Genomic DNA, 13,004 nt, shown 5'->3' with positions numbered 1-13,004 from the left:
TACTTAACTGTATAAGCTAAGCTGATCCTTTTTTTGAAATCACACTTCTTGCACAGGCATGGATTATCAAAGAATCAAAGTATTACAGATTTAGCTTACTCTAAAACTGACTGTGTACTGTTATTATGGCACTTGTTGTTGGACATGTCCATTAAAGCTTGGTAATAAAATTGTGTCTGTCACATCTGTACATCTCTGTCTGAAATATTGTTTGTGCGATGGTAAATTGATAGGAAGTAAGAGGTCAAAGTGAGCCAACTTAAGCCAGTTTTGCTTCAGGAAGTACAATATGTTAAGGTTTTACTTATAGACAGGTACAGTGTTCAACTATGGACTTGACATGGTGTGTTGTGGTACGGTCTAGCTTTTAAATGGACAGAAGTTTAAAATATCATTCAAATACACTCGATATGGTTCCATGTAGACCACTCTATCTTAGTTTCAAGCAAAATTGATTTCTGAAATGTGTCCAGTTCTGTTTGTCTCTGTGTTACATGAGAATATCCTTGTTCAGAAAGAACTCATTATCCACATATTTAATTAATGGTATGCAGAATGCTGAAAGCAGTTTTCTTAAATGTTTTTTGAAAAAAAATATCAGTGTTTATGATCCATCCACATGTATAACTAACATGTAAAAATCAACAATGGTTCTGCAAGATATTTGTGCCTGTCACAGTGCATTTACAGTAAAAGGAGAACTTTCAAATTTTACTTGTTAGATGTGGTGTATTTTAAGGTTCAACCTGACACTGCAATTACTCACACTAAAAGCTATATGGAGCACTGAGCAAAAGTGCTGTAAATACTTGACTAAACCTCATCCTGCAGGTATGAATCATGATTATTTTGAGGGAAAGAAACTGTTCATGCTAAGCTGTCAGAGCTCCTCATCCAGCCATATTAACTAATGCACTTTCGATGAACAATTGCGTGGTGACTTTATAGATGAAGTTAAGACTAAATAATACAGAGCAGATATATTTAAATGCTGGTAAAACAGTTTATTGAATGAATACATTGTTAGAAAACAATTCAACAGCTAGTTCATATTTTATGAACTCTGTCAAAAGGTTCCAAACCGATGTTGTCTCTTATTCAGCACTTTCAGACTGGAAAAAAGCAAAATAAAATTATTCATCACATATTATCAACATTATAATTGTTTCATGTGGTTATACATGTTCATTTTGGATTTCCCTCATTGAACAAGTATATATATATATATATTTCATGCAAAGCAAATAAGGAATGGTGCATAGAATCTAAACAAAGCAATTCAGTAAGATAAGATCACATCTGTATCAAATGGTGACTTAAATTACCTTTCCAGCATCACGGCTCTTGGCTCTCAGCTTGTTGACCTGGGACTCAGCGATGTCAGCGCGCTCCTGAGCTTCCTCCAGCTCATGCTGAACCTTTCTGAGCCTGGACATGTGAGTGTTGGCCTGTTCCTCCTGTGAAGGGTTCAGAGTTACAGTATGTTGCATTTTTGCAAACCCTATCATATAAGTAAGCTTTCCTTTTGTCAATATTGACATGTGCCAATGTCCCATCTGTCAAAATCACTAAGCATTGCACTTACAGCCTCCTCAGACTGTCTCTTGTAAGCCTTGACTTTGAGCTGCAGCTTGTCCACCAGATCTTGAAGTCTGGTCATATTTTTCTTGTCCTCCTCAGTCTGGACAGACAAAGGATTGTTACTGATGAAGTGTAGACTTAGAAAAAGTAAATTATGAAATAACATTAATTCTTAAATAAATGAGTAACCACCTGGTAGGTCAGCTCCTTCACTCTCCTCTCATATTTGCGCACTCCTTTGACAGCATCAGCTCCACGTCTCTGCTCACCTTCAACTTCAGTTTCAAGCTCACGCACCTGTGACACGATGACAGAAGATATATTAAAGTTTTACGAGTGATGCATTGTCAGATTCATTTGCTGTGTGTATTTACAACATATACAGTTCATACCCTGGACTCCAGTTTCTGGAGCTGCTTCTTGCCACCCTTCATGGCCAGGTTCTCAGCCTCATCCAGACGGTGCTGCAGGTCCTTGACTGTGACCTCCAAGTTCTTCTTCATCCTCTCCAGGTGAGCGCTGGTGTCCTGCTCCTTCTTCAGCTCCTCAGCCATCATGGCAGCCTGAAATGATTTCATGTTCTCTATGTAATTCATGATCTATAATAGATATGACATTATCACTGTATGGAAACAGACAAAAAGATAAATACATAGAAGAGCTATAGACATAATCTCACATCAGTGATAGCCTTTTTGGCTTTCTCCTCAGCATTTCTTGCTTCCTGAACAGCATCATCCACCTCACCCTGGACCTGGACAAGGTCAGACTCCAACTTCTTCTTGGTGTTCAGAAGGCTGGTGTTCTGAATGTTCAGAAAAGTCGTGTTAAGTGTGGTCAAGAATAAGGCATTTTTATACTGTTATCTTGTGAATTAATGACAACAAACCTGAGAGTGAAGCAGGCCGACACGCTCACTAGCATCAACCAACTCCTGCTCAGCCACTTTGCGTCCTCTCTCGGTCTGCTCCAGAGCGGCTCTCAGCTCGTCAATCTCAGCCACCATCAGACCATTCCTGCGCTCCACCATGGCAGCCTGCTCCTTCATGTCTTCCTGTCCTCTGACGGCATCATCAAGGTGCAGTTGAGCATCCTGAAAACAAAAGAGGAGTCCATGTTAATTTTCCTTATTCTCAAACTGTATGTTTTTAATCCACCAATCACAGACACTTACCTTGAGCTGTCCCTGGACGTTCCTCAGTTGTTTCTGGGACTCAGCAGCCTGCCTGTTGGCATGGCTCAGCTGAATCTCCATCTCATTCAGGTCTCCCTCCATCTTCTTCTTGACTCTCAGGGCATCATTCCTGCTCCTGACCTCAGCATCAAGATTGCTCTGCATGGAGTCAATCACCCTCTGGCTGTTCCTCTTGATCTGTTCCATCTCCTCATCCTTCTCTGCCAGCTTCCTGTCCACCTCACCTTTGACCTGGTTCAGCTCAAGCTGAACACGGAGAATCTTGGCCTCCTCATGCTCCAGGGTGCCCTTTAAAATTCACACACATGAAAAACATTATCTTTTACTGAAGCAAAATCAAAATAGAGGGTTACAAAAATGGTTTATGATGTGGTAATCAAGATTATACTTCAGCTTCCTCCAGTGCTGACTGGATTTCAGATTTCTCAGTCTCAACAGTCTTCTTGGCTTTTTCCAGCTCATGGATGCTCTTTCCAGTCTCGCCGATCTGCTCAGTCAGATCTGAGATCTCCTCTACAATACAAAAAAATCAGTGAGATGAATTTGACTCGATGTAACCACTGTATCAAGGAAATAGTTTATGGGTTGTACCACAACAAAAGCTTATGAACAGCACAAATACATGTCAAAGAATTGCTAAAGGAACAACAAATTTGAATACAAAGACTGACTTACGTTGCAGGTTCTTGTTCTCCCTCTTCATGGTCTCCAAGTGATCCAGAGCCTCCTCATAGGAGTTCTTCATCTTGAACAACTCAGTGCTGAGAGAACGAGCCTCCTTCTGGGCTCCCTCCAGTTCTGCCTGGCCCTCCTCATACTTCTGCTTCCATTCTGCCAGGACCTAGAAACAAAGAAGTAGAATATTTTGTCTTGTGTTGAACCTGGTTTTGCTTTCTAATGCAAGCACCAACCTTATCAAAGTTCCTCTGCTTCTTGTCAAGGTTGGCAGCCAGAGCGTTTGCTCTCTCGACGTCAATCATGAGGTCCTCCACCTCACCCTGCAGCCTCTGCTTGGTCTTCTCCAAAGAGGCACACTTGGAGTTCACAGCCTCAATGGATTCCTCGGCCTCTTGCAGGCGCTGGGCAAGTTTTTTCCTGTGGTGAACAAAGAATTATCTTTGCTCAAATGTATCACAATAAAAAAAAGTATAAAAGAAAGAGATTTAACTGGTGATTTATCTGATATGGAAAGGCAAGGGGTTTTATTTACTTGGCCTCCTCCAGTTCCTCAGTGCGCTGGATGGCATCAGTCTCATATTTGCTTCTCCACTGAGCCACCTCGCTGTTGGCCTTGGACATTCCTCTCTGCAGCTCAGCCTTGGCCTCCTGCTCCTCCTCAAACTGCTCTCTGAGCAGATCACAGTCATGGCGAGCTGACTGAACACCATGGGCCAGGGCATTCTTTGCCTGTTGAACACACAGTCTATGTCAGAAAACCCAGTGCACGTTACGTCAAAATGCTTTCAAAAAAATTGTTGAAGTTGAATCCCTAACATACCAAGTCAGGGAGCAATGTCTTGGAGTAACGCTCTGGAACTGTCTAATAAATAGCTTTATACTGAATTGTAATGGTATAAAGGGAGATATAAGTTTTCACACCTTCACTTCTTCCTCAATGTGCCTCTTGAGCTCCTCAATCTGCTGGGTGAAGGCCTGTTTGCCTCTGGTCAGCTGGGAAACAAGAGCTTCCTTCTCCTCAAGCTGGCGAGAGAACTCACCTGATAGAGCGTGTTTAAAAGTGATAGTCATCAGAATGATCATGACCGTGTTTCAAAGCAAGTTTTCATTCTACATCACTTACCATTCTCTGTCTGAAGTCTGGCCCTCTGTGCATTGATGTCGTTCAGTTGGCGAACGTTCTCGTCATTTTTGGCCTTCAACTCACTCAGCTGGTCCTCAAGAGTTCGGCACATTTTCTCCAAATTGCCCTACAGAAAGAAATTGTGATGTATGTTGTGCATTTCAAATATAATGACACTGATGGGTTCATTAATTACAGTTCATGTAGCTTTTTAACTTAATGAAAGACAAAGAAATCACTCACCTTTGCCTTGGCAACACCCTCCATGTTGCTGGAGAGATCATCAATCTCCATCTTGTACTCGCTCTTCTCCTTCTCCAGCTTCTGCTTGACACGCTGGAGGTTGTCGATCTGCTCTCCCAGCTCTGCCACGCTGTCAGCCTGCTTCTTGCGGAGAGCTGCTGCAGTAGATTCGTGCTGCAGGGTTGACTCTTCAAGGTCACGACGCAACTTCTGGAACTCAGCCTCACGCTTCTTGTTCATCTCAATCTGAGCAGCTGTTGCTCCACCAGCCTCCTCAAGCCTCTCACTGATCTCCTCAAGCTCCCTGGAGAGATCAGCTCTCTGCTTCTCCACCTTAGCCCGAGCAGCCCTCTCAGCCTCAATCTCTTCCTCCAGCTCCTCAATGCGAGCCTACAGTTGATGATGGTTACATCAACGAGATTTAGTGACATAAACATGTTGTTTTGGATTCTTCAAGTCCTGTATACATGTAAAATAATAATACCTGGAGTTCCTTGATCTTCTTCTGAAGCTGAGCACCAAGGGACTGTTCATCTTCAATCTTGCTGAGGAGCTGACTGGTCTCAAAGTCCTTCCTTGATGTGAAGAACAAGATGGAATTCACTATCATAATTCATACTGTTGTTGGAGAGTAATATGTGAGGTCCTGAAAAGACAAGTGAAAACCAAAACAAACTTACTTCTTGATTTTCTCATCAGATTGCTGCTTGTCATTCTCCAGATCCATTATGGATTCCTGGGCCAGTTTCAGATCTCCCTCAAGCTTCCTCTTGGCTCTCTCAAGGTCCATGCGGAGCTTCTTCTCTTGCTCCAGTGAGCCCTCAAGCTGACAAATGACAGGTCGTAAGAGTTAATTTCAGGCATTTAAATATCTATAGCACGGATCATGCATGTTTATGCAAAGTGACACCGTAAAGTCAAAACACTTGTTTTCTTACATCGTCCACTTGCTGTTCCAGCTTTGTCTTGGCCTTGGTCAGAGTGTTGACTTTGTCTTCCTCTGCCTGGAGGTCATCCAGTGTCTGCTGATGGCTCTCTTGGAGGGCTTTCTTCTCCTTGGTCAGCTTGGCAATAGATTCATCTTGAGTGGCCATTTCCTCTGTCAGGTTTTTCACCTGAAATCATGTGTAAAATTTAACATCCCTCTCAAGCATTCATTTAATTAGAAAAGAATAACAATATGTAACACTATATTTCTATGTAAAACAATGTCAAAATGAAGTCAACCTTGTTTTCTGTGGCATGTTTCTCCTTCTCCACTTTAGCCAAGGTGAGCTCCAAGTCATCAATGTCCTTCTTCAGCTCAGAGCATTCATCCTCCAACTTCCTTTTCTTGGCAGTCAGCTCAGCATTGATTTCCTCTTCATCCTCCAGTCTTTCAGATGTCTCTTTGAGTTTGGCCTCGAGCTGGATCTTGCTCTTAATGAGCCCCTCACACCTTTCCTCAGCATCAGAGAGATTCTCAACTTCCTACAATCCATATAGAACAGGCAAGAAAATAGTTTTATTGCTTAATATTTTAACCTGGTGATACAAAACATACGATCTATACAATCTACATGTCTATACAACCCGAAGATGATGCAGTTATGTGACATCTTTATATCCCACTTATATGTGTAAAAATGCAAACCAAGGTGGTCAGTAAATGATGGACACATGTGATACTATCACACTTGGTTTGGTTTGATACTTACTGCAGCCACTTGGAGTTGCAGGTCATTCTTCTCCTGGAGGAGGGAAACCATCTTCTCCTCCAGCTCCTTCTTCTTGGCCAAAGCAGTAGCCAGGTCTGACTGCATCTTCTCATAGTTATCTTTCATCTGCTGCAACTCCTTCTCAGTCTCAGCACTCTTCAGAAGAGGTTTGATCTTGAAGTACAGCTTCAGCCATGGCCAGTTCTTCACATTCATGAATGAACGGATGTTGTACTGGATGGAGTAGATAGATTCTCTGGAAGAAACGACAATCAACATAAAATTGTCACATTTACTGTCTTGCAATGTTGTTGTAAAGGGGACAATATCACACAGAGTAAATAACTGTGTTGTATTTTTGTCTTACCTCCTCTCCATCATCTTTACAAACTCCTTCCTCATAACATATCCTCTGCAGAGAGCCTGAGTCATGGTCACCAGTGAAGCCAGTTTCTCATCTCTCATCTCCTCAAGGGTACCCAGCAGACCAGCTTTGAAGAACACCTATGGTGTCAAATCAGCAGACTCAGTTGTCGGTACACATAGATACAACTGGATCCGTTTATGACCAAAGTCAATACTGTTGGTGTGCGATATGTACCTTAGTGTGTCCAAACTTGTACTGAGTGTGGTCCACATCAATGGAGCCCAACAGCTTCTCTGCAGCTTTCTTGTTGTCAATAAACTGTCCCTCAGGGATGACACTGGCATTCAATACTTTGTATCTGCAAGATAAAATGATTTAGTTACTTTTGTCCTCCTTGTCATTTCGATCTTTACCATCACAATACCTTTGAAATCGTTATGATTTTTTGTAAAAAAAAAAGTTTTGTCACCTCTGCTTGAAGTCACCGTAGAGGATTCTGCTGGGGAAGCCCTTTCTGCAGATTCTGATGCCCTCCAGCACACCATTACACCTCAGCTGGTGGATGACCAAGAAGTTCTCCATAAGACCTGAGAGATGGAAATTCAGAGGTTAAAGTACAGCATTATTTTCATTACTGTGGAGAATACTGTAAGACTGTGGCCTTATTACCTGGAGTCTTTGTCTCATTGGGAATCAAGCAACGGACAAAGTGAGGGTGTGTGCTCCTCAAGTTGGTCATCAGTTTGCCCAAGTTCTCCTATAGAGTGGTAGGATCAGATAATCCATCAACATGACTTACATATGAGGTTTTTCAATTGTTTTCCCCAAAATATGAAAGTATACATACTCTGAAAAGAGCGGACACAGTCTGGAAGGAGCCACCCTTCTTCTTGCCACCCTTCTTGCCACCACCAGCCTCTGTTTGCCAAAACAATTAATATCAGGATCATCACCACAGAGCAGTAATTATCTTTTACCAGGAATAAATCATGTGTAACAGTCACATATTCATGTCGGTATCTTCAAACTTATGGCACCTCATTTGATGTGATAAACTGCATTTAGTGACTACAGCTCTATCGTATACACACTCAGTTCAACCATTCATATCAATGCACCAATTATAGATAGCACCATTATTTGTAATATTATTTAAAAAAAAAACATTTCTACAGTGACTTCAATGTAAGAATTTGTCCGTAATATCTATTCAACTCATGACTCTGTTCCTTCTCAGATTAAAATTAATTTATTCTTTTACTGTCTGCTGTTGCTGGGCACTGCTCTCTGTACACCCAGTCAAATTCCTTGTGTGTACTCACTTGGCAATAAAGGCTTTGTGATTTTGATTCTGATTCTTATTTCTTACCCTCAGCTGAGGCATGGGCTACATACAGGAGGACTAGCAGTTTGTTTCCAGACTTCTGGTAGAGCTGAACAACAGAGTCATTCAGTGGGTCCTTGTTCTTGTCCAGCCAGCCAGTGATATTGTAGTCCACTGTACCAGCATAGTGAACCAGGGAGAAGTGAGCCTCAGCCTTGCCCTTTCCAGGCTTTGGCTTCTCAAAGGCCTTGGTCTTGCCAAGATGCTGATCATGCAGCTTGTTCTTGAAAGTTGTATCAGAGGCCTTGGGGAACATGCACTCCTCTTCAAGGATGGAGAAGATGCCCATTGGCTGAGGAGAATTTACATTTCATGTTTAAAATTAACCAGCAGAATTCATCATTTTCACATGAATTCAAGAGATTTGTTATTTAAATACCTTCTCGATAAGCTCAATGCAGGCAGCCAAGTCCATGCCGAAGTCAATGAACTCCCATTCGATACCTTCTTTCTTGTACTCCTCTTGCTCCAGGACAAACATGGTGTGATTGAAGAACTGTTGCAGTTTCTCATTGGTGAAGTTGATGCAGAGTTGCTCCAAGCTGTTGAACTGTAATTACAGAAATATGTCTAATATCATGGCAAAATAGTATTGATCTTTTAAACTGCTCAAAGATATCTCAAAGATATTTCAACTGCTCACATCAAAGATCTCAAATCCAGCAATGTCCAACACTCCAATGAAGAACTGTCTTGGCTGCTTTGTGTCCAGCATCTCATTGATACGGATGACCATCCACAAGAACATTTTCTCATAGACAGACTTGCACAGAGCGCTGACAGCATTGTTGACCTAGAGGAAGACATTTTAGCATTGAAAATATCACAGTAATACAATTAATTCAAAATGCTAATATTTCAAAAACAAACTTGAGGCATCAAACTTTATCTTCATTACCTGTGGGACGGTCTGACCTTTGGTGACCATCTCATTGCCGACCTTGACTCTTGGGTAGCACAGAGCTTTCAGCATATCAGCTGAGTTCAGGCCGAAGAGATAGGCGATTTTATCAGCCACTGAGGCAAAGACAGAAGATATGCACTCAATACACATACTTTGATACATTAGTCTGATACGTGCCTTCCACGCCATGACACTTGTACAATGTCAGTTCTATTATTTTATCAATTACCCTCAGTGCCATCAGGCTCAGCCTGCTCCTCTCTCTGCTTCTGCTTGAATTTCATGTTGCCGTGATGCATCACAGCACCAGTCAGCTTGTAGATGTTGACTTTCTCTTCAGCGTTGAAGCCCAAGATGTCAATAGCAGTCTGCAATGTAAAAAGCATTAGAAAATTTGTGGTTGAAGGTTTTCCTTCAATTTTATTAAGTATACTATCTATGTTTGGAAATAAAATGACTTGTATTGATATGACAAAGTACAAGTAAATATGAAGTGTAAGTCTAAAAATTAATGTGAAATAAGGTTTTACATCTGTTGCAATGAACTCCTCCACATCATTGATGCTCTTGACAGTGATTTCACCCTGACTGATCATTGGATAGTCATAGGGGTTTGTGGTGATCAGAAGAGCCTCTGGAAGAAGACAAACAAAATTCATGACATTTTCTTATTTTTGAATGTTGTTAAAAGTTTAGACACAACTTGTGTGGCAACATACCCAGGAGCTCAGGCTTGTGTCCAGTCATCAACTGATAGAAGATATGGTAGCTCCTCTCAGCAGACAACTGGAAGGTGACACGGGACTTCTCCAGCAGATCTAAGAGGAACATATGAAAGTGTGGAAAACCGTTGTATTACAGCAACACTTTTTAAAAGCTAAATCCAGAGAGACTGCCATCTTTCTTACATTTCTTCTTTCATTCTGTTGCTTTTCTCATTACTCCAGTGATCATATCTGTCAACCCTTGCCTGATATCTACCACTTGAAAGTGTGGGAAGCTGGGAAATATTCTATCCCTATAAGTACTCATAGAGTGCTATGCAATTCTACATGTAACTTGCTACAGAGCTAACAGATTGCAACTAGTCACTTTGTTAATGTGTTTATCGCTTGCCTACTCACGACCATGACTGCAGCCACAGTCATACACTGATGCATATGCTCCCACACAACATAAAACATGTCTTTATAAATCTTAACCTAACTACCACATGGCAGCCTAAATATGTAGTTTTTATGCTTCAGTTGTAACATATCCACTTTAACACCGAAACACAACCACTTCTTCTTCCATAAATACTACATATTCTCATTGATCTGTTTTCCTACCCACAAGGTTTTGATTGCCACATTTTATTCATTGCATGTATAAAGTTAGACTAATAAAGCACATGTTTTTTGACCAAAACTATGATTTACCCAAGGGTCAAAACTTACATGTTTCAATATCAGCTGAGGCCAGCTTGCCAGAGGAGCCGAAGTGGATCCTGATGAATTTACCCTAAACAGTCAGATTAATTATAAGCATTGTATTTTTTTTGAAAACAGCACGAAAAATATGTTACTTGATGACTTACAAAACGAGAGGAGTTGTCATTCCTCACAGTCTTGGCATTACCATAGGCCTCCAGCAGAGGGTTGGCTGCCACAATTTGGTCCTCAAGGGAGCCCTGCAAGAGATGGTGTGAGTTATATGAGCTGTACATGAATGTAAACTTTTTCTCTGGAAAAATCTTCGCTCTTAAACAATGAAATTTACCTGCATCTTGCCAGGTGTTGGCTCAGCCTTCTTTGCTCCCAGAGCTGCAATTGTTGCAAAGTACTGGATGACACGCTTGGTGTTGACAGTCTTTCCAGCACCAGATTCTCCGCTGGGGAATAAGAGACACATTGTCAAGGTTCAGCTGCATGATCATGAAGTTTGCCAATGTTTAACATACAAGTTTGTGTTATACTCACGTGATCAGGACAGACTGGTTCTCACGATCTAAAATACAAACATATATGCTTCACTTGAGTTCCATCATTGTTTTTCCTTTAATAATTGTGTATTTAGTTAACTATTTTGTACTTAGTAGTAACTAAAGCATATGTTTGAGGTAATTTCTTCCATTAAATTTTTGCTAACTTTATTAGCAGTCTTACCAGTGAGCATGAACTGATAGGCATTGTCAGAGATGGAGAAGATGTGGGGTGGAGCCTCAATCCTCTTTTTGCCTCTGTATGCTGCTACACATGTAGCGTCATACACGGGAAGCCATTTGTAGGGATTCACGACAACACAGAACAAGCCAGAGTAGGTCTGTCATAGCAGAGAGTGAATAATATAAATACATCACATTTGAACCTATAAAGATCTGCAGATTAATTTAACAGTTAAAATCAAAGTAAAAACTTACGTAGATCATCCATGAGGCATAACGCTCTTTGAGGTTATACAACACAGATGGCTCGTTGAGGTGGGTCATCATGGCCATGTCCTCCATCTTATCGAACTTTGGAGGATTCCTGGGATGGATCTCATCCTCTTTTACAGTGATACTCTGAATAGGAGATGCAAAAAGGTTTTGTCTTTGAAAGATTTTATATTCTATCCATTTGAAAATGTATTAGTAATAACAGGTATAGAACATGTAATATAAATAATAGGTATTTCAGATCATTCACCAACCTTTCCCCCATCTGTCTCAACTGTGGCTTTGCCACCCTCCTTTTTGGTGAGTTTACCCTTGAGATACATCTCATCATTATCTGGCACAAAGAAGGCTGTTTTGGCATCAAATGGAGAAGTCTGAGCCTCAATCCTCTCCCTTTCTGGCTTCCGGAGGAAAATGGCCGCCGGGCCATACTGCTCCATCTCCGCGTCTGTGCTCATGATGGCACTTTAATGGGCACTGAAAATATAAGAAGTTCACACAAAAATGTCAAAGTTATCACAGAACCAACACTTGACAAAATTTTGTCAGCTTTTGCTTTATAGAAATTACCTCTGCTGATGCGAAACAGAATTCCTTGATATCCTTTGTATGGCACAGTGCTACAAAATACAAGTTTAATGTTGATCAATATAAGTTTTTCATTGTATTGTAATGATATCAAAGATTTTGAAAATATATTTAATATAAAAAACTAAAATCAAAACTGTCTAAGTTAAGGAATGTAACTAAAAGAGAAACACTGAATCATATGACTTATTTATTAACAATATTGTGGAATATTAATGTAACAGAGACATAGCATAGGGACAGTGTTGCACTCACCTGTCTTAGATGCCTGTCAGTTAGAGCAAACGGCCAGAGCTGCTGTTCTTATATACAACGGCTCTGCCATCTCAGCAATTGCACCCTACTCAGTTTGGTCAGGAATGCTTGACACCTTGTTGCTTGATATTGATATGGTCACAGATAAATTAACTATCATGTTTCATTTTCAACATATATAATTAACATTTTACAAATATGTATTAAAAATGCACATATGTTTTAGTACTGTATTGGAATTATTAATGCTAAAGAGCAGTGTTTAAGCAAGTATTAACATTTAGTTATTAATGCATTAATTAAACAGTATGACACAATCAAGCACAGTATCACTTTTATTTAATCATATTTTATTTCTATTCTATGGATATATAATCATAATATACATCACCAATCTTTATAAATGACTTAAATTCTTGTATTTAACACAACATAAATATTTAATATACCAACATAATTTTAACAGTTAATATACTTTGACTCTGTCTTGTAAAAAAAGTATGACAGTGTTATTTGACTGATTTATTGTGGCACTTGATTGAGCTTGTAAGTGCTGAGTGTTCTAGTTAT

At 40.4% G+C, this 13,004-nt stretch overlaps 1 protein-coding gene across 1 annotated transcript; it reads right to left on the bottom strand.

Annotated features, from left to right (window-relative positions):
- Positions 1-1,007: 1,007 nt before the first annotated feature.
- On the bottom strand, positions 1,008-12,449 carry LOC110947183 (myosin heavy chain, fast skeletal muscle-like). The gene is made up of 41 exons (XM_051941617.1): positions 12,435-12,449; positions 12,162-12,211; positions 11,846-12,068; positions 11,574-11,717; positions 11,320-11,476; positions 11,134-11,161; positions 10,934-11,045; positions 10,752-10,844; positions 10,612-10,675; positions 9,892-9,990; positions 9,703-9,806; positions 9,402-9,540; positions 9,167-9,285; positions 8,912-9,061; positions 8,648-8,818; positions 8,254-8,560; positions 7,732-7,802; positions 7,554-7,641; positions 7,354-7,471; positions 7,119-7,242; positions 6,885-7,021; positions 6,518-6,773; positions 6,048-6,290; positions 5,759-5,935; positions 5,501-5,646; positions 5,305-5,395; positions 4,821-5,210; positions 4,578-4,704; positions 4,376-4,494; positions 3,987-4,183; positions 3,688-3,871; positions 3,452-3,617; positions 3,165-3,289; positions 2,756-3,064; positions 2,471-2,674; positions 2,261-2,386; positions 1,974-2,144; positions 1,774-1,878; positions 1,586-1,681; positions 1,326-1,457; positions 1,008-1,112 (listed from the first exon to the last, which is right to left on the bottom strand). The coding sequence occupies exons 3-41, from the start codon at positions 12,047-12,049 to the stop codon at positions 1,095-1,097; spliced, it is 5,811 nt and encodes a 1,936-aa protein (XP_051797577.1). The 5' UTR covers positions 12,050-12,068; positions 12,162-12,211; positions 12,435-12,449; the 3' UTR covers positions 1,008-1,094.
- Positions 12,450-13,004: the final 555 nt, after the last annotated feature.

The sequence above is a fragment of the Acanthochromis polyacanthus genome, chromosome 21 (assembly GCF_021347895.1).
Source record: "Acanthochromis polyacanthus isolate Apoly-LR-REF ecotype Palm Island chromosome 21, KAUST_Apoly_ChrSc, whole genome shotgun sequence".
Lineage (NCBI taxonomy): Eukaryota > Metazoa > Chordata > Actinopteri > Pomacentridae > Acanthochromis > Acanthochromis polyacanthus.
The sequence above is the reverse complement of the archived record's forward strand: the minus strand, read 5'-3'. Positions and strand labels throughout refer to the sequence as shown.

Coding starts and splice junctions, on each gene's coding strand:
- LOC110947183 (XM_051941617.1), bottom strand. CDS start 12,049: ATGAGCACAGACGCGGAGATGGAGCAGTATGGCCCGGCGGCCATTTTC. Junction 7,243..7,353: donor TACGGTGACTTCAAGCAGAG/GTGACAAAACTT, acceptor TTTATCTTGCAG/ATACAAAGTATTGAATGCCA. Junction 5,647..5,758: donor TGGAACAGCAAGTGGACGAT/GTAAGAAAACAA, acceptor GTCATTTGTCAG/CTTGAGGGCTCACTGGAGCA.